General features: G+C 42.8%; 1 protein-coding gene across 1 annotated transcript in view; it reads right to left on the bottom strand.

Moving 5' to 3' along the window:
• Window positions 1-20,548, bottom strand: part of LOC140724683 (extracellular calcium-sensing receptor-like) — a 42,614-nt gene extending 22,066 nt beyond the window's left edge. The window contains exons 1-3 of the mRNA XM_073039108.1: window positions 20,537-20,548; window positions 19,490-19,660; window positions 3,149-3,312 (exon numbers count right to left, since the gene is read on the bottom strand). Of these exons, the coding sequence (XP_072895209.1) occupies window positions 3,149-3,312; window positions 19,490-19,660; window positions 20,537-20,548 (347 nt within the window). The remainder of the gene's footprint in view (window positions 1-3,148; window positions 3,313-19,489; window positions 19,661-20,536) is intronic.
• Between the last annotated feature and the right edge of the window lie 1,703 nt (window positions 20,549-22,251).

The following is a 22,251-nucleotide window of genomic DNA, read 5'->3' as shown; positions in this document are numbered from 1 at the left end:
AACTACGAACTCTTACCTTAATTGTACCCACGGACCAGGCATCCACCCGCCGTCTGTGGCAGAGCATTTCACTGATTCACTAATCTTTGGCGAAAAAAATCTTTCCTCTGTTCCAAAATGTCGGCCCTCGAATTGGAAGCTGTGACCTCTCGTTCTGGATACCCTTAAAAGAGGAAATACCCTCCACACATCGACCCTATCTCGACGTTTCAACGTTGTGTGGTCTTCAATGAGATCATCTCCTCCCACCAACCCCCTGTCCCGTATTCTTCTAAATTTCAGAGTACAGGTCCAAAACTTTCAAACGTTCCTCATATGCTAATCACCCCATTCCTGGAATCATCTGCATGAAACTGCTTTGGACTCTTTCCAATGATAACACTTTCTTTCTCATATATAGTGACCGAAATTGTTGACAATACTGCATGTGCGCCTGACTACTGTCTTATGAATCTCAGTATTATCTCTCTTTTATATTCTATTCCCCTTGAAATAAATGCCAACGTTGCATTTGGTCTCTTTACCAGAGATTCAAACTGTAAATTAGAGATTGTGAAGGCTCTCTGCACCTCTGATGTTTGAACCTTCTCATCATTTAGATAATGGTCTGCACTATTGCTCCTTTTCTCAAAATGCGTTATCATACATTTCCCAACACTATATCCCTTCTGCCAATTTGTGGCACATTCTTCAAGTTTGTCTGAGTCCTGCTGCATTCGTATTGCTTCCTCAGCACTACCTTCACCTCCATCTGTCTTCGTATCATCCGCAGAAATTACCTCTAAGCCATCCATGCCATTATCCTAATTATTGACAACAATGTGGAAAGTAGCGATCCCGATATTGACCTCAAGAAACTCCAGTAGTCACTGGCAGCCAGCTTGAAAAGGTTCCTTTTTTTCCAATCGCTGCCTCCTGCCTGTCAGCCGTTCGTTTATCCATGCCAGTACCTTTCCAATAACGCCAGAGGATTTCTATCTTGTTAACCAAGCCTCATGTGTAGCACCTTATCCAATGCCTTCTGAAAATCCAGGTAAATGACATCTGCGTCTCATTTGTCCTCCTTGCTTGCTAATTTTTCGAAGCGTTCTAATGCGTTTGTGAGGCAAGATTTCGCTTTACAAAAAGCAACACTTTCCTAACCACTGAGTTTAGGCTATCTGGCCTTTCAGTTAATCTCTTTTGTCTTCCTTCCTTCTTAAAGATTTGAGTGACATATACAATTTTCCTGTCCTCCTGGACCCTGCCAGAATTACTGATTTTTGAAAGATCATGACCAAAACATCTATATATCTCCAACAACCTTTCTCAAGACTCTGTCATATAATCCAGCTGCACCAGATGATTTTCAAACCTTCAGACCTGCTTTATATTGTTGGCTAGTTTGCCCTCATATTTCGTATTTTCGCTTCTTAGAGCTTTAGTAGTGGCTTTTTGTTGGATTTTAAATGCTTCTCAGTCATCCAAATTCCATCTAACCTTTACTACCTTATATGCCCTTTACTTGGCTTTTACTTAACTTCCCTTGTCAGCCACGGATTCCTACTCCTGCTATTTGAGGAAATCTTCTCCTACATGGTAACATCTACCCCGCATCTTGTGAAATACCCCCAGAAGCTTCTGCCATCTCTGTTCTGCAGTCATCCCCCCTGGTATCACCGTCCAACTTAGCTGTGAAAGCTCGTCTCTCATGCCTTTATTCAATTGCGATACGGGTACATGTGACTTATGCTTCCCCCTCTCAAATTACAGTATGAATTTAATTATATTATTATCACTTGCACTTTCTAGTTCCCCAATAGCAGATCAGATATCACACACTCTTTCGCTGGGACGTCCATGTGCTGATTAAGAAAACTTTCTTGAACGCATCTGAGAAACCCTAGCCAATTTAGTCCTTTTATAGCATGGGATTCCCAGCTAATATGTGCAAAGTTGAAAGTCACGGCCGTGCTCAGTGAGAACATACCGCAGAGCTCATCTTGTGAGGCGCTCTGGTTGGAACTGAGTAATAACAAACTAATGTTCTTTGCAAGAGTCTGCGCTCTCTTTACAAATGTGCTCATCTAAATCCATCGGATCGCTGAGTAGTCTCTAATCGCATTAACGTGGTGATACCTTTATTTATTACTCAGTTCCAACCACAACGCCTTACTAGGCGAGTTTTCCAGACTGTGCTGATTGAGCACTGTTGTGATATAGTCTTTGAACAGTAACGCCTCCTTTCATCTCTTCCGCTGTGTGACTTCTAAACAACGGAACTGCATTGAGCTTCCAGTCCCGCTCCCGCTTCTATCAAGTCTCACTAATGTCTACAGTATCATAATTCAGCTTCTCCGATGCCGCTGATAATATTTTTAACATTTTGCAGCATTTGACATTCACTTATTTAGAGTTGTATTTTTGTATTATCTATCTATCTATCTATCTATCTATCTATCTATCTATCTATCTATCTATCTATCTATCTATCTATCTATCTATCTATCTATCTATCTATCTATCTATCATTCATTTACTTCTATACTTATTTATTTAGTGGTACGTCGTCCAACCGGCCCTTTTGGCCCTATGAGTGGTGCCGTTCAGTAAACCAGCGATATCAATCTAGCTAATAAAATTACAATTTACAGCAACCAATTAGCCTACCATCTGGTGGTCTTAATGAAGTTTGAGGAAACAAAAACATACCGCTCGCATCCCTTGAAGAAGTACTCACACTTTTCAGACGGAGACGGGGAATGAACTCCGACAACAACACACACAAAATGCTGGTGGAACACAGCAGGCTAGTCAGGACGAAGGGTCTCGGCCCGAAACGTCGACATCGCTTCTCCCTATAGATGCTGCCTCGCCTGCTGTGTTCCACCAGCATTTTGTGTGTGTTGTTGTTTGAATTTCCAGCATCTGCGGATTTCCTCGTGAATGAACTCCGAACTCGATGCCCCGAGCTGTAATAACCACTCGCTATTTGCGAAGCTACTGTATTCAGCTGTTAATCCCGCTCTCCCTAGGTCCTGATTTACATATGATGATTCAGTTTCATGGCAACTTCATAATAATTTGAGAAAAATGCACCATACAGTGAATCAATTCTTTCGTGAGCGTGGGTGTTGATTGGTTATTAATAACGGATTAGTTTACTTACTGATGACAACGGACCAGTTGAGGTTGAAATCGAAATGTATTATAGACTGGAGCCGTTCTAAAATGTATGGGGAATAAACCTCCCAGCATGACATCTCCGAATTGAGAAATGCCGCGACTGAACTTTCCTCGCAGTTTGCACGTAGGTCCTGTAGCAGAATCTGCCTTTTTGATTGAGAAGAGAAATAATAGTCTCCAAATCGTATGAAACTGCATTGCAAAGGTTATGAACAACTTTTCGAAACACACTCACAATATTATACAGTTCCTCTGATGAGTACCTGTTTATATACCCATTGGTAAACAAGCATTGCAGATGTGATTGAATTCTAGCTGCCGGATAAAATCATCCCACCGGAATAACTGGAGGAAATTTTTGTGTTCTTGATAAACAGTTGTGGAGTGAGACTTAATCAGAGAGGTTTCTGCATGCCGGAGGCAACGTGTCCCCGGATTTTAGATTTTAATGAAATTTTCTATGATTAATATGAAAGATATTACTTCAGCGAATAAGGAATTTTGGAGAACTCTCTATAGATGCCCTTTATACAAAACATTCAATGCTAAAAGCAAAGGGAATGACGTTTGAGAACTTATCTATATGACGCTATTGTCATTGTTGTCTTTCGGCTGTAAGAAGTTGTCAGTTGTCAAAGAGCATTCTGCAGTGCCATCAGACAATAATGACAATTAAAATGCATTTTATATATCCAAACGCGGGGCGGACACACACCACCTGAGTGAAGACATTTCCATTAATGTTCCCTTCGAATATTTAACCTTTCACCTTGAACCCGTGTGATCTACTTGTAGTCTCAGCCAACGTCTGTGGAAACAGCTCGCTTATATTTACTCCATATACCACTCATAATTCTGTATTCCTCTGTCAAAATATCTCCTCATGCTAATCCACCTTTCACTACTCAGTTAAGGCTATAAGACTACAAGACTTAGGAGCACGAATTAGAATCAGAATCAGCATCAGAATCAAGTTTATTATCACCGGCATGTGACGTGAAATTTGTTAACTTAGCAGCAGCAGCACAATGCAATACATAATCTAGCAAAGGAATATAATAAATGCAGAATTTTTTTTAATAATAGCAATAACAATAACAACAACAACATTAATAATAATAATATAAACATAATATTAAATAAACGAGTAAATCAATTACGTATATTGAATAGATTATTAAAATTCGCAAAAAACAGAAATACTGTGTATTGAAAAAAAAAGTGAGGTAATGTCCAAACATTCAAATTCCATTCAGGAACCGGATGACAGAGGAGAAGATGCTGTTCCTGAATCGCCGAGTGTGTGCCCTCAGGCTTCTGTACCTCCTAACAGTGAGAAAAGGGCACGCCCAGGGTGCTGGAGTTCTTTAATAATGGACACACCTTTCTGAGACACCACTCCCTAAAGATGTCCTGGGTACATTGTAGGCTAGTGTCCAAGATGGAACTGACTAGATATACACTCTTCTGCAGATTCTTTTGGTTCTGTGCAGTACCCCCTGCATACCAGTCAGTGATGGATCCTGTCAAAATGTTCTCCATGGTACAACTATAGGTGTTTTTCAGTGTACTTGTTTACATGCCAAATCTCTTCAAACTCCTAATAAAGTATAGTCTCTGTCTTGCCTTCTTTAAGACTACATCAATATGTTGGGACCAAGGTTCCTAACGAAATATTAGATTTCCTATTAGTAAACGAGGTAGACAAGTGTGTGCGGGGGAACATTTTTGGTCTAGTGATCATAACGTCATCAGTTTCCACTTGGTCATGGATAAAGATAGATCTGGTCCTCGGGTTGAGGTACTAAACTGGAAAAAGGCCAGATTTGAAGAAATGAGAAAGGATCTAAAAAGCGTGGATTGGGACAGGTTGTTTTTTTGGAAAGGATGTGATTGGTAAGTGGGAGGCTTTCGAAGGAGAAATTTTGAGAGTGCAGCGTTTGTATGTTCATGTCAGGATTAAAGGCAAAGTGAATAAGAATAAGGATCATTGGCTGTCTAGGGATATTTGAAATCTGATAAAGAAGAAGAGATAAATGTATGACATGTATGGTAAACAGGGAGCAAATAAGGTGCTTGAGGAGTATAAAAACTGCAAAAAATACTTAAATAAACAAATCAGGAGGGCAAAAAGAAGACATGAGGTAGCTTTGGCAGTCAAAGGGAAGGGTAATCCTAAGAGCTTCCACAGGTATATTAAGAGCAAAATGATAGTAAGGGATACATTTTGTCCTCTTGAAGATCATAGTGGTCGGATATGTATGGAACCAAAAGAAATGGGGGAGACCTTAAATGTTTTTTTTCCTCTGCATTTACTAAGGAAACTAGCATGGAGTCAATGGAAATAAGGCAAACAAGTAGTTAGGTCATGGAAACAATACATATTGAAGAGGTGGAGGTGCTTGCTATCTTGAGGCAACTCAGAGTAGATAAATCCCTAGGCACTGACAGGGTATTCCCTCGGACATTGAACGAGACTAGTTTTGAAATTGCAGGGGCCTTGGACGATGTATCCACGGGTGAGGTGCCGGCGGAGTGCAGGATGGCTCATGTTTTTCCGTTATTTAAAAATGACTCTAATCGTAATCCGGGAAATTATAGGCCGGTACATTTGACGTCAGTAGTAAGTAAATTTTTGGAAGGGGTCCTAAGAGATAGGACCTAAATGTATTTGGATAGACAGGGACTTATTAGTGAGAGTCAGCATGGCCTTGTGCGCGGTAGGTCATGTTTAACCAATTTATTAGAGTTTTTAGAAGAGGTTACCAGGAAAGTGGATGAAAGGAAGGCAGTGGATGACGTCTACATGGCCTTTGACAAGGTCCCGCAGGGGAGGTTAGTTAGTAAGATTCATTCGGCAGATATACATAAGTGAGCTAGTAAATTGGATTAGACATTGACTCAATGGGAGAAGCCAGAGAATGGTAGTGGAGGATTGCTTCTCGGAGTGGAGGCCTGTTACAAGTGTTGTGCCACAGGAATCAGTGCTGGGCCCATTGTTATTTGTCAACTTGCTACGTACCCCGTAACTGGGTGTCCAACCAGCAGAGAAAGAAGTATCCGTTGGAGTCTGGTAGTACTGTTTTCAAACAGTGTTTATTAGTAAAATACACAAATCAATATCAACAATGCAAGTATATAGATAATACACGTTAGCAATACTAAACCTAAAAGTGTGGGTATAATAATAATAATCAATAATAAACATGCTCTCTCGATGTCTAGGGGATAATGAATTGTCATATGTGAATATAAAGTTCAGTTCAGTTCATACGTGCTGAGGTAGACGTTGGTCGTTGTGTTTGTTGTGTTGTAATTGTTGGAGAGAGAGAGAGAGAGAGAGAGAGAGAGAGAGAGAGAGAGAGAGAGAGAGAGAGAGAGAGAGAGAGAGAGAGAGAGAGAGAGAGAGAGAGAGAGAGAGAGAGAGAGAGAGAACGAGCAGTAAAGGCTACAGACAGGCAAACCTTCCTTTACGTTCTTGATCCGTCGATGTGTTGTGGCCATTCAGGTATGACACCTCTGTCATTCAGCTGGACCGTTCTTCTGTGGTGTACTCGTCTCCCAGGCAAGGCCGGACACACACACAAGCCCCCACCGGCCCTGCTATAACACTGTGAGTTAAACTGACCGATCCTTTGTTCGGTCTCCGATGCCCCACACCTTCACGTGGGTTCCAACACTCAAGCAGTGCTCACTAGTGTGTCTCCTGGTGTGTCTGAGGGGTGTCTCTCCAGACCTCACTTTTATCCCTACTCACAGGGTCTCAGGTGTCAATCAGTTTTGAATAGCTTTGTCCATCAAACCAGCCCACTCTGGCTGCTCACCGAGGAATTTTAATGAACAGAATAGTATAAGGTAAACAATCCTTTCAGAAGCCATAAGTCTTTCAGAAGTCATAATATGGGGGGACATAGGCAACTCTGCACCCTTCTGCCCATCAGATCTGTTCATCTCTCATAACAATCTATATCAATGATCTGGATGATAATGTGGTAGATTGGATCAGCAGATTTGATGATACAAAGACTGGAGGTGTAGTGGACAGTGAGGAACGTTTTCAAAGCTTGCAGAGGGATTTGGACCAGCTGAAAAAATGGGCTGAAAAATGGCAGCTGGAGGTTAATGCAGACAGGTGTGAGGTATTGCTCTTTGAAAGGACAGCCCAGGGTAGAACATTCACGGTAAATGATAGGACACTGAGGAGTGCAATAGAACAGAGGGATCTGGCAAAAGAGATACGTAATTCCCTAAAAGTGGCATCACAGGTAGATGGGGTCATAAAGAGATCTTGTGGCACGTTGGCCTTTATATATCAACGTACTGAGTATAAGAGCTGGTGTGTTATGGTGAGGTTGTATAAGACATTGGTGAGGCCGAATTTGGAGTATTGTGTGCTGTTTTGATTACCTAATTACAGGAAGGATATTAATCAAGTTGAAAGAGTGCAGTAAAGGTTTACAAGGATATTTCCGGGACCTGTGAAACTGAGTTACAGAGAAAGGTTGAGTAGGTTAGGACTTTATTCCCTGGAGTGTAGAAGAATGAGGAGAGATTTGATAGAGGTGCATAAAATTATGATGGGTATAGATATAGTGAATGCAAGCAGGCGTTTCCCACTGAGGCAAGGGGACAAAATAAAAACACTGGACATGGGTTAAGCATGAAAAGGGAAAGGTTTAAAGGGAAAATTAGGGGGAGCTTCTTCACACAGAGAATATTGGGAGTGTGGAATGAGCTGCCAGTTGAAGTAGTGAATGCAGGCTCACTTTTAGCATTTAAGAAAATCTTGGACAGGAATATGCATGAGAAGTGAGTGGAGGGAAATGGTCTAGGTGCAGATTAGTGGGACTAGACAGAAAAATGGTTCAGCACAGCCACGAACGGCCAGAATGCCTGTTTCTGTGCTGTAATGTTATATGGTTCTATAGTTAGATCCTCAGAGATTTTCACACCCAGAAACTTGAAGCTGCTCACTCTGTCCACTTTTGATCCCTCTATGACGATTGGTCTTACCGTTCCTGAAGTCCGCAATCATCTCTTTTGTCTTACTGACTTTGAGTGCCAGGTTGTTGCTGCGGCAGCATTCCTGTAGTTGGGTCGATTGAGCCTATCGAGTCTTCTTCGCTCTTCTGTCATGGCTGAACCCTGATCCCACTCAAATACCTACGGCTGCCTTCTTGCCGTATTTCGATGCCCTGACCGACCAGGAAAATATCAACGTCCGTCTTAAATATTCCAGGGACTTGGCCTCCACCACTGTCTGTGGCAGAGCATTCCAAACAATCATCACTCTCTGGCTAAAAAAAAAAATGCTCCATACCTCTGTTCTAACGGGTCGCCTCTCAGTTTTGAGGCCGTTGCCCTTTAGTTCTGGACATCCCAACCCAGGAACCTATCTAGTGCTTTCAACATCTCGTAGTTTTCAGAAGATAACAAGATCACAAGACAAAGGAGCAGAAGTAGGTCATTCGGCCCATCGAGTCTGCTCCTCCACTCCACCATGAGCTAAACTATTCTCCCATCTAATTCCAATTTCCGGCTTTTTCCCCATATCCCTTGGTACCCTTACTAATTAGATACCTATCAATCTCCCCCTTAAACACCCTCAATGATTGGGCCTCCACAGCTGTACGTGGCAATGAATTACATAAATCTACGACCATCTGGCTAAAAAATTTCCCCTCATCTCTGTTTTAAATGGGTACCCTCTAATTCTAAGACTGTGACCTTTTGTCCTGGACACACCCACCAAGAAAAGCAGCCTTTCCACATCTACTCTGTCCAATCCTTTCAACATTAGAAATGTTTTTATGAGATCCCCTCTCATTCTTCTATACTCTAATGAATACAATCCAAGAGCCGGCAAACGCTCCTCATTTGTTAGTCCCTGTATTCCAGAAATCATCCTAGTGAATCTTCTCAGAAACTCTCTCCAGCATTAGCACACCCTTTCTAAGATAGTGGGCCCAAATCTGCAGACAGTATTCCAAATGGGGTCTCACCAGTGCCCCATACAGCCTCATCAATATCTCCTTACTCTTATACACTATTCCTCATGAAATGAATGCCAACATTGCATTCGCTTTCCTTACGGCCGATCCAACCTTGTGGTTAACCTTTAGGGTATCCTGCACTAGACCCCCAAGTCCCTTTGCACTTCCAATTTTTGAATTTTCTCTGCATCTAAATAATAATCTGCCCGCTTGTTTCTTCTTCCAAAATGTACAACTGTACATTTCTCAACATTGTATTTTATCTGCCATTTCTTTGCCCACTCTCCTAAACTGACCAAGTCTCTCTGCAACCTTTCTGTTTCTTCAACACTTCCTGCTCCTCCACCTATCTTGGTGTCATCCGCAAACTAAGCCACAAAACCATTTAATCCAAAATCTAAACCATCGATATACAGTGTAAAAAGAAAGGCCCCAACACCAACCCCTGCGGAACACCACTAGTAACCGGCAACCAACCAACCAGAATAGGATCGCTGTATTCCCACTCTTTGCTTTCTGCCTAACAGCCAATGCTCCACCCATTCCAATATCCTTCCTGTAATTCCATGGGCCCTCATCTTATTAAGCAGCCTCTTATGCGGCACCTTATGAAAGACCAAATACACAACATCCACAGCCTCCCCTTGTCAATCTTATTTGAGATTACCTCGAAAAATTCCAATAGGTTGGTGAGGAAGCATCTTCCCTTCATGAAACCATGTTGGCTTGGGCCTATTTTGTCATGCACCTCAAGGTAATTCATAATCTTATCCTTGAGGATCGACTCCAATAACTTTCCAACTACCGATGTCAGACTAATTGGTCTGTAATTTTCTTTTTGCTGCCTGCCCCCTTTCTTAAACAACGGAGCTACATTTGCAACCTTCCAGCCCCCCGGAACCGTGCCAGAATCTACTGATTCCTGGAAGATTATTTCCAATGCCTCCACATTCTCTAAAGCCACCTCCTTCAGAACGCGTGGATGAACTTCATCCGGTTCGTGAGACTTATCTATCCTTAGTCCTTTTAGCTTCTCAAGCACTTCCTCTCTAGTAATCTTGACTGTACCTAATTCTATTCCCTGAGACCTCTGGCTATCAGGTATGTTGCTAATGTCTTCCATTGTGAAGACTGATGCAAAATACTCATTTAGTTCCTCTGCCATCTCTTTGTTACCCATTATAATTTCTCCAGCATCCTTTCCAATAGGTCCTAAATCAACCAGTGGCACTCTTTTACTCTTCATATATTTAAAAAAAAACTCTTACTGTCCTTTTTAATGTTAATTGCCAATTTCCTTCATAATTCATCTTTTCTTTCCTAATGATTTTCTTAGTTTTCTTCTGTAAATTTTTAAAATTCGTCCAGTCCTCAGTTTTCCCACTAATATTTGCTTCATTGTACGCTGGCTCTTTTGCTTTTATTTTAACCGTAACTTCTCTTGCTAGCCACATTTGTGTCATTTTTCCTTTTATGATTTTCTTTTTTCTTGGAATATATTTTTCCCGCACTCTCCTTACTTCTTGTAGGAATTTCATCCAATTCTGCTCTACTGCCCCTCCATTTAGCTTACTTTTCCAATCAACTTGGGCCAGTTCTTCTCTCATATCACTGTAATTTCCTCTGTTCCACTGAAATATTGATACACCTGATACCAGCTTCTCCTTTTCAAATTTGAAACTGAACTCGATCATACTATGATCGCTACTTCCAAGGGGTTCCATAACCTCTAGCTCCCTAATCACTTCAGGTTCATTACACAGCACCAAATCCAAAACAGCTGATCCCCTGGTGGGTTTATGGAGAAGCTGCTCGAGAAAGCAATCCCGTAGGCATACTACAAATTCCCTCTCCTGAGATCCAGTATCTTCCTGACTTTCCCAATCCACTTTCATTTTAAAATCTCCCATAATTATCTTGACATTTTCCTTCTGACACGCTTTTTCTATTTCCAGCTGTAACTTGTAGTCCACATCCCGGCTGCTGTTTGGAGGCCTGTATATAACTGCTATTAGTGTCTTTTTACCCTTGCCATTTCTTAACTCGACCCATAGGGATTCTACTTCTTCTGAACCTATGTCCCTTCTTTCTTCTGATTTGATATCATTGCTTACCATCAGGGCCACGCCACCCCCTTTATCCACCTTCCTATCTTTCCTATACACTGTGTGTCCTTGAACATTCAGCTCCCAATCACATCCATCATTTAGCCATGACTCAGTGATGGCCACTATGTCATATCTTTTAACCTGTAGCTGTACATCAAGGTCATCCACTTTATTTCTAATGCAGCGGGCATTTAAATATAGTAAATTTAGATCAGTATCTGTTACTGATTTTGCTATATGTCTATCGCACAGCAAATTATCCTGTCTATTCACCTGCCTGTCCTTCTTGCTATCTTTGCTGCACAGTACCTTTGACTTATTTCTATTTTCCTCTTCCTCGACCCTAGCACTCATTTTCCTTCCCATTGCCAACTTAGTTTAAACCCTCCCTAACAACTATATTAAACAATCCCGCCAGGATATTAGTACCCTTTGAGTTCAGGTGTAACCCATTGTTTCTGTATAAGTTATGCCTCCTCCAAAATAGATCGCAGCGATCTAAAAATTTGAAGCCCTGCCCCCTGCACCAGTTACTTAGCCACACATTCATCTGCTTAATTCTGCTATTCTTATCACATTGGCACGCGGCTCAGGCGGTAATCCTGAGATTATTATTCTGGAGATCTGGCATTTCAATTTTCTTCCTAGATCCGAGTAAAATACCTTCAGGACCTCCTCTCTTTTTCTGTCTACGTCATTGGTACCAACATGTACCAAGCCTTTTGTTTGCTCGCCCGCTCTTCTCAGAATACTCTGGACCCGATCCGAGATATCCCGCACCCTGGCACCAGGGAGGCAACACACCATTCGGGTATCCTTGTCCGGCTCGCAGAATCTGTTGTCTGTTCCCCTCACGATGGAATCACCAATGAGATTTTAATTCTTTTAATTCCAGTGAGTACAGGCCTGAAGCTGCCAAACGTTCCTCCCATATTAACCACTTCATTCCCATAATGATCTTTGTGAAGATCCTCTGGACTCTCTACAATCACAGCACATCCTTTCTGAGATATTGGGCCTAAATCTGTTGATAATACTGCAAGTGCGGTCTGACTAGTGCCTTATAAAGTCTAAGCATTTTCTCTTTGATTTTATATTCTATTCCCCCTGAAATAATTTCCCACATTGCATTTTCCTTCTTTATCTCAGAGTAAGCTGTAAATTAACCTTCTGAGAGTCTTATGTTGGCCATGGCGGATTTAAACTTTGAACTTGAATGGGTCAAGGATAGTGGAAGCAGACAGATCAATTGTCTTTGTCGCTACCATGTGCTTGGAAATGGAGGGTAACATTACGTGGAACTGCTGGGCTTGATCAAAGGTTTAAAGAACACACAATGATACTTCGGGTAATATGTTGAACTGGAGATAATTTCCAAATAAGAATGTACCTGTGAGATGTTCTTTAGATGGCTGTAATATACAGGTTTGTGAATGTTGGGGTTGGTGCTTCAAGCTCGTTGCTGATTGAGAACAAGGAGATATGACCTACCGATTGTCACTTGATGGGAAGAGGACAATAAATAGATGTTGGTTTGGAGCAGAGCTAATAACAAGGTGTTGAAGGACAGACACGTGAATTGTGGGGAATGACAGTGGAATGCGATATTTAAATTGTTAAGGAATGGATATAAAATTGGACACTTTGTGTATGTTTGTAGCGGTAACTTCCAAGAATAACAAATACAAGGGTGAGCAACTCTGCGTGAAACACGTGGTGAGTGAATAGGGAACACGAGGAACGTCTGGCCATCGTAGACATCGTTGCTCGGGTAATACCGTTGCAATTCTTGTACTAATCAGCAGAGTCAGGGATACATAGCGGGTGTGCACACAAGGTATTTGAATTGAATGGAACTGAATTGACTTTATTTCTTACATCTTTCACATAAATGGGTAGTATAAATCTTAAAGTTACGAATCCATCTAAATGTGCAATGTGCAATCATAATAATTTACAATAATTTATAGTAAATAGAATAGTCAAAGTAATATAGAGTACACTTAAATCAGCGTAAGTTCATCAGTCTGATGACCTGCTGGAATAAGCTGTCCCGGATCCTGTTGGTCCTCGCTTTTATGCTACGGTACTCCTTCCCGGATGGTAGCAACTAGAATAGCTTATGGTTGGGATGGCTTGAGTCCCCACTGATCCTATGGGCCCTTTTTACACACCTATCCTTGTATATGTCCGGAATCATGAGAGGTTCACAACTACCAATGCGCTGGGTTGTCTGAAGTGTCCTGCGATTAGCGGAGGTACAGTGATGTATTCGGTGATGTGGATGCCGAGGAAATTAAGCTGTTTACCCTCTAAAAACCAGAACCATTGATGTCAATAGGGATTAACCCGTCTCTATTCCTCCTGTAATCTACAGCCATCTCCTTTGTTTTTGCGACTTTGAGGAAGAGGTTGTGTCTTGACATCAGTGTGTCAGAGAGATAACTTCTTCCCGGTAGGCCACCTCAGTATTGTTTGAGATAAGGCCAATCAATGCAGTGGCGTTAGCAAACGTAATTAGTAGATTGGAGCTGCGGGTGTCGATACGGTCATGTGTATGCAGAGGGAAAAGGAGGGAACGGTACGCAGCCTTGAGGGGCCTTCTGTATTGAGTGTCGGAGCGTTGGAGGTGAGGGAGCTCACTCTTACAAGTCTAGGATCCAGCTGCACAAGGTAGGGACAAGGCCTATCTTGTAGAGACATGAGGGGGAGGTGTTGCATTGCTTGTCCGAGAAAATACTACAGCGGTGCTTTGGCAGGATAGATTAGAGGGCTCATCTAGGGAGACTATTTTGGTGGAATTGAAGAACGGGAAAGGTGTAATAACACTTATAGGGGTGTACTATAGACAACCTAATAGGGAGCAAGAATTGGAGGAGCAAATATGTAAGGATACAGCAGATACTTGTAGTAAGCAAGGTTGTAACAAGGTTGTGATTGTCGGAGATTTTAACTTTCCACAAATAGACTGGGAAGCCCATTCTGTAAAAGGGCTGGATGGTTTGGGGTTTGTAAAATGTGTGCAGGATAGTTTTTTGCAGCAATACATAGAGGTACCGACTAGAGAAGGGGCAGTGTTGGATCTCCTGTTAGGGAATGAGATAGGTCAGGTGATGGACGTATGTGTTGGGGAGCACTTCAGGTCCAGTGATCACAATACCATTAGTTTCAATATAATTATGGAGAAGGATAGGACTGGACGCAGGGTTGAGATTTTTGATTGGAGAAAGGCTAACTTTGAGGAGATGCGAAAGGACTTAGAAGGAGTGGATTGGGACAATTTGTTTTATGGGAAAGATGTAATAGAGAAATGGAGGTCATTTAAAGGTGAAATTTTGAGGGTACAGTATCTTTATGTTCTTGTTCGGTTGAAAGGAAAGGTTAAAAATTTGAGAGCGCCATGGTTTTCAAGGGATATTGGAAACTTGGTTCGGAAAAAGAGGGAGATGTATAATAAATATAGGCAGTATGGAGTAAATGAGGTGCTCGAAGAATATAAAGAATGTAAAAAGAATCTTAAGAAAGAAATTAGAAAAGCTAAAAGAAGATACGAGGTTGCTTTGGCAAGTAAGGCGAAAATAAATCCGAACGTTTTCTACAGTTATATTAATAGCAAAAGGATAGTGAGGGATAAAATTGGTCCCTTAGAGAATCAGAGTGGACAGCTATGTGTGGAGCCGAAAGAGATGGGGGAGATTTTGAGCAATGTCTTTTCTTCGGTATTCACTAAGGAGAAAGATTGTGTAAGGTAAGGGAAATAAGTAGGGAAGTTATGGAAACTATGATAATTAAAGAGGAGTAAGTACTGGCACTTTTAAGGAATATAAAAGTAGATGAATCTCCAGACCCTGACAGGATATTCTCCAGGACCTTCAGGGAAGTTGGTGTAGAAATAGCAGGGGCTCTGACAGAAATATTTCAAATATCATTAGAAACGGGGATGGTGTCGGAGGATTGGCGTATTGCTCATGTGGTTCCATTGTTTAAAAAGGGCTCTAAGAGTAAACCTAGCAATTATCGGCCTGTCATTTTGACGTCAGTGGTGGCTAACTTAATGGAAAGTATTCTTAAAGATGGTATATGTAATTATCTGGATAGACAGGGTCTGATTAGGAATAGTCAGCATGGATTTATGCGTGGAAGATCATGTTTGACAAATCTTATTGAATTTTTTGAAGAGGTTACGAGGAAAGTTAACGAGGGTAAAGCAGTGGATGTTGTCCATATGGATTTCAGTAAGGCCTTTGACAAGGTTCCGCACGGAAGGTTAGTTAGGAAGGTTCAATCGTTAGGTATTAATATTGAAGTAGTAAAATGGATTCAACAGTGGCTAGATGGGAGATGCCAGAGAGTAGTGGTGGATAACTGTTTTTCAGGTTGGAGGCCGGTGACTAGTGGTGTGCCTCAGGGGTCTGTGCTGGGTCCAATGTTGTTTGTCATATACATTAATGATCTAGATGATGGGGTGGTAAATTGGATTGGTAAGTATGCAGATGATACTAAGGTCGGTGGCGTTGTGGATAATGAAGTGGGTTTTCAAAGCTTGCAGAGAGATTTAGGCCAGTTAGAAGACTGGGCTGAACGATGACAGATGGAGTTTAATGCTGATAAGTGTGAGGTGCTACATTTTGGTAGGAATAATCCAAATGGGATATACATGGTAAATGGTTGGGCATTGAAGAATGCAGTAGAACAGAGTGATCTAGGAATAATTGTGCATAGTTCCCTGAAGGTGGAATCTCATGTGGATAGGGTGGTGAAGAAAGCTTTCGGTATGCTTGCCTTTATAAATCAGAGCATTGAGTATAGGAGTGGTGATGTAATGTTAAAATTGTACAGGACATTGGTAAGGTCGAATTTCGAGTATTGTGTACAGTTCTAGTCACCGAATTATAGGAAAGATATCAACAAAATAGAGAGAGTACAGAAAAAGATTTACTAGAATGTTACCTGGGTTCAGCACCTAAGTTACAGGGAAAGGCTGAACAAATTAGGTCTTTATTCTTTGGAGCGTAGAAGGTTGAGGGGGGTACTTGATAGAGGTATTTAAAGTAATGAGGGGGAAAGATCGAGCTGACGTGGATAGGCTTTTTTCCATTGAGAGTAGGGGAGATTCAAACAAGAGGTCATGAGTTGAGAGTTAGGGGGCAAAAGATTAAGGGCAACACGAGGGGGAATTTATCTACTCAGAGAGTGGTAGCTGTGTGAAATGGGCTTCCAGTAAAAGTGGTAGAGGCAGGTTCGGTATTGTCACTTAAAGTAAAATTGAATCGGTATATGGACAGGAAAGGAATGGAGGGTTATGGGCTGAGTGCGGGCCAGTGGGACTACGTGGGTGTAAGCGTCGGTACAGACTAGCAGGGCCGAGATGGCCTGTTTCCGTGCTGTAATTGTGATATAGTTATTTGGTTATATAAACAATTTGGTGTCCCAGGGTACTCTCGAGAAAAAGGTCTGGGCCCTTAGTTTCAAGTTACTTTGGGAAAAGTAGAGGTCAAGATAAGCACAAAGGTTTTGACAATTGGAGGGGCAAGTTTCTAAAATATTTAAAAACTTAGAAATATAGAAAACCCACAGCACAATACAGACCCTTCACAAAGCTCACAAAGCTGGGCTGAACATGTCCTTACCCTAGGAATTACCTAGGGTTACCCACTGTGCTCTATTTTTCTAAGCTCCTCGTACCTACTCTGGAGTCGATTAAAATACTCTATCGTATCTGCCTCCACCACCGTCACCGGCAGCCCATCCCACACACTCACTGTTCTCTGAATAAAAAAAAAATCTTATCCCTGACTTCTCCTCTGTACCTACTTCCACGCACCTTAAAACTGTGCCCTTTCGTGCTAGCCACTTCAACCCTGGCAAAATGCCTCTGACTCGATCTATGGTTGTCATCATCTTATACACCTCTATCACGTCATGTCTCATCCTCCGCCGCTCCAAGTCCGTGTTCACTCAACCTATGCCCGTAAGCAGGCAACATTCTTGTAAATTTGCTCTGCACCATTTCTATGGTTTCCACATCCTTCTTCTAGTGAGGTGACAAGAACTGAGCACAGTACTCCAAATGGGGTCTGACCAGCGTCCTATATAACTGCAGCATTACCTCTCGGCTTCTAAACTCTGTCCCACGATTGATGAAGGCCAATGCACCGTATGCCTTCTTAACCACAGAGTGAACCTACGCAGGAGCCTTGAGGGTCCTATGGACTCGGACCCCAAGATCGCTCTGATCCTCCACACTGCCTAGAGTCTTGCCTTTAATACTATGTTATGCCATCACATTTGACCTACCAAAATGATCGACCACACCTATGTGGGTTGAGCTACATTTGGCATTTCTCAGGCCAGTTTTGCATCCTATCAATGTCCCACTGTAACCTCTGATAGTCCTCCACACTATCCACAGCACCCCCAACCTGTGTCATCACCAAGTTTAGTAACCCTTCTCTCCACTTCATCATCTAGGTCACTTATCAAGATCACAGAGTGTAGGGGTCCCAGAGTAGAATCCCGAGGCACACCACGGTCACCGACCTCCATGCAGAGAAAATGGCCCGACTATGAGGCATGGATAACAAAGATTGAGATTGGAGTTTCAGGTACACTGGGTGATGCATTGTTCGAAGCAGTTAGTGAAAATAATTTAAATAAATTGTAAGGGATTACTGAAGAAAAGCCGTTATAAATGGATGTATGCGGGGTCATCAAATTGACGTGGAGAGAGAAAACCAGAAACTGACAGAGGGGTTGTACATGTGTAAGGAAGAACTGGAGAAGAAGAGAAAAGGAAATGATATTCCGAGGGCGCAGGGTCAGAAGAATTTGATCCACATGGATGAGTTTCAGACTCAGTGAGAACGCGGGAAAAGGAGAAGCGGAAAGAGGAATATACAACGGCAAGTACAGAAATGGGGGAATGGAAAAGTCACTGTCAGGTTTTACGGACTGCAATGAACGCCCTACAGAACAAAGGCAGCGCTGACAACACTAAGTGTTTAAAACAAATCGAAAAGCTGCAATCTCAACTCAACTCAGAGAGGAGTTTAGTGCGAGGGCTGATGGTGATGGCGATATAGATTGGGTGACTTAGCGTATGAGGTCGCACATTACAATAGTGAGGATGATTGGGGAAATGGCCCTCCCCCTATCGATTTTTCCAAGAGTAAGTATAGAAATCACCAATGGCGCCCGTGATAATGGAGAGAGTTCAGGAAACACCACAGTCAAGGGCACTTGTTGTGACACTGTATCCTACCCCTTTTCCGTGTGTCCCAATTGGTTATTGTAGCTACGAGAAAACCAAAGTGTGGAATTGGTTGACGACCCTAGGGAACTTTCCAGTGCATTCAGAAGTAAAGATAAAACGGAGGAACGGAAGTTAACCCTTCTGTGTTTAACTTCAGTATTACACCCAGTCCTACCAGAGAAATAGGCACAAGGCCAGGGGACACTAGGGGATTTACAGGAGGCTGTAGCCGTGGTGATACGCAACGAGTGAAAACAACACACTGAGTCGAGCAGGGCGAGCCGCCACAAGGCTATGTTAGAAGCTGCATGGGGTTAATTGAGGTGACCCGGTGGAGTATTGCATAAGTGCAGACAGAATGTGTCTGAGAAAGTGCAAAGACTTCTAAATGGCTGTGCTCTAAAAAGGTTGCATCAATGCATTAATGTGGCGCTCCCATCAAGCTCCAACGATGTGATGCCGAGTCTTTCTAAGGCACTGGAGAGGCCTCACCTTGAGTATTGTGAACAGCTTTGGGCCTCATATCTTAGAAAATATGTGCTGGCATTGAAGAAGGCCCGGTGGAGGTTCACAAAGATGAATACAGGAATTGAAAGTTCTCATACGAGGAAGTGTTGATGGCTTTGGCACAGGGCCGGAATTAGTGGGGCCGGAGCCACTGGGCTGGAGGCCCTGATAGGCCCCTGCCGACACCGTAAAATGCTGCTGTTCCAAGCAAAAAAAGGCAAGAAGAAGAGTAACGGTCGTACTGGTCTAAATGTCAAAGCTGTGGTCCAAGACATTTAACGGGGAGCGTTGGGAATGGACCTAAATGAAGGACACAGACACTGAAGTACCAGGAACAGGGCGGGACAGACTAACGGACGGGACAGGTCGCAGATTAGGCCAGGTAAACAGGACCAGGACGAGGGATTGGGAACAAGGAGACTGGGCGTGGACTCCGAGCCCGAGACTGTACCAGGACCCAGAACCTGGGTCTTGACTCGGGCTCGAACCCCAAACCAGGCGAAGACGTGACGAGGTCTGGGTTCTTGGAGCTGGAGGCTGGGGTCTAGAGGCTTGAGGTTGGGATTTTGAGGCTTGAGGCTGGGGTCTTGAGGCTTGCATAACTCGGAGGCTGGAGCCTGGAGGCAGACTACGAACTGTACATCAACATAGAGCCAGGACTTCTCCTTCAAAACGCCGGGACTCAACTTTCACTCCACATCAAGGTGGGGCAGGTCCATCCGCGGGTAACGGCAGAACGGCCTGACTTACCCGATGGAGGCAAAGACAAGACAAGACAGATTTCCCCCGCAGGGCAACGACAGAACGTCTAGACCTACCCCAAGGGGCGAGGACGGTAAGAGAGAGACACCAAAGAACGAAAGACAGTTCCATCTCTGCATCGGGTTGTTCCGAGTCGCAGTCACGGCCAGCAACCTAGGCTGGCTATGGAAACAACCAGATTCCTACTTAGCTCGGAGTGGCTGCCGGCCACCCAGCTGGCCCGTTAAACGGCCGATTCCATACCGCAGTGACCTCACCGACTACTGACAGCAAGTCTCCAAGAAGCAATGTTTCTCCAACGCGGCCTTAAGTTGGCAAGTGGCCGTTCTAGCCTTCCACCAGCCTTTTGCTCCCACGGTATCTTGACAAGATGACCCCCCAAACACACTCAATCCCAGGGCCACTTATATTCCCAGCCTCAAGATGAGAATCAGATGCTTATGGTTAAGTCCAACTGAAACAAGGGACAGCCGGAGGACCCAGCGTCCAGAGTTCGCAGACTGGACTGTGAACCGGAACGCGGACTTCGGAGCGGACCATGACAATTGGTTTAGTACAACACGTAGGCTATGAAGCTACAGGCCTTAAGAGGGAGGACAGAAAGTAATGCAGATTCTTAGTTTGAAGGGCAGCATCTAATGCTCTCAAAAATTGACTTAGGCTTAGTTGGCTTAGTAAAGTTATGAGGAAGACGAAGTACTCCCCTTCCAACGGAAGGGGAATATAAGAGCCATTGCCTTGATATGTACCATACTCGCCATTTACGAACTTGCGTTCGAAATGAAATTTGGAGAAAAAACGTCTCTGCTGTTTGTATTCTCGTTCCAAAGCTTTGATATCCACATCCTTATTCTGACAGGACTCCGGCCCTTTCTTAGCCCAGTATGCTCGGACTGAATCATCAAAAATTTCCTTTCCCCAGGGAGCAGGATCAGTGATGTAGGGATGCTGAGCACGACCTTGTAACCCTCCCACTGACAAAAGTTTAAACCAATAACCCATAGGCAAATTTGATAGACATACCGTTAAACAAATCAGATGACTGCTTCCCAGGGCTTGTCCCATAGGTCTTTTGACATTGAAAACACGCTCGAAGCTCGAAGCACAGAGTAAAGGTATTTGCGAAAAATAAAATTTATACGCATTTATTTATATATTTAGTTTATTTTGGGCCCCTCTGCAGCCCTGGCCCCTTGGCTGCAGCCCAGACTAGCCTTGCCTAAAGTCCTGCCCTGGCTCTGGGTCTGTACTCGCTGGAATCCTGAAGGATGAGGAGGGATCTCATTGAAAACTTTCGAATGTTGAAAGGCCTAGACAGAATAGATGTGCAAAGGATGTTTCCCGTGGAGGGATCGTCTAGCACAAGAGAGCACAACGTCAGAATAGAGGGGCGTCCTTTCAAAACAGAGATGTTGAGAAATTTCTTTAGCGACTGGGTGGTGAATTTGTGGAAGTCATTGCCACGTGAAGCTGTGGAAGCCAGGTCGTTTGGTGTGGTTAGGGCAGAGATTGATATGTTCTTGATTAGACATGGCATCAAAGGTTACGGGGAGGTGCCTGGAACTGGGATTGAGGAGGAGACAGAAATAATATCAGCCATGATTGAATGGTGGAGCAAAGGCGATGGGCCAGATGGCCTGATTCTGCTTTTCTGTCTTATGGTCTTATCGTCTTTTTTTTTCTTGGTTCTTCGGAAAAGTTTTGCATAATGGGAATTAATGGTTATTTTAAGTTTTGTAGTTCATTGAGGAAGGTTCTGTAGGAAAAACAGTGTAAGCATGGACTTCTGTGTTTTAGTTTGTGTTTCATATTTGCTTTCCATGGAACTGATTTTAGGGAATTCTGGATTCCATGTGGGCCATACGTAATCTTGCTTGAAATGGAAATTTCTGCTCTCTAATCCGGATATGAGATGCCCATATTTCTGTGTGAAAAGTGGCATCCAGAGAATTTGTTTATTACTCTATAGTTCAATTGCGAATTTGAAATTAATAATTTTGTGACGATTGGAGTATTCAAGGAGATATCCTAAATATATTTAACTAACAAGACTGCTTTCTTTTACAGAACATGGAAGATGCTGTTCAAGACTTTTGACATTGATTTTAAGTTTCAGATTCCTTGGAAAATAATTTTGCAGTGATCAGTATTTTGTCATGTAAATTTCAAGTGGAGGGTTCACACAGCATTTCAGCATTAATTCCTTCATCATCTTAAAACAGACATTTAACTTGCCACTACAGCTAGATGTTTGAGTTTAAATGTCTTGATCAGTTATCCTTGGCGCTGAAGGACTGGCATACAGATGGAATGGGTATTAAAGTTTCTACCTTCCGTGCAGGTAATCTTCATTGTTCTGGGGTATTGCGATTTGATAGCAAATGACCAATAAGGGGAGCGGTGGAAGAAGATGAGGAACCAATACTCGAGAACAAAACACAAAGGAAAAATCTTTTATCTTGTT

This window comes from Hemitrygon akajei, chromosome 3 (assembly GCF_048418815.1).
Source record: "Hemitrygon akajei chromosome 3, sHemAka1.3, whole genome shotgun sequence".
NCBI classification, from domain to species: domain Eukaryota; kingdom Metazoa; phylum Chordata; class Chondrichthyes; order Myliobatiformes; family Dasyatidae; genus Hemitrygon; species Hemitrygon akajei.
This window is presented reverse-complemented; position numbering and strand designations above follow the sequence as displayed.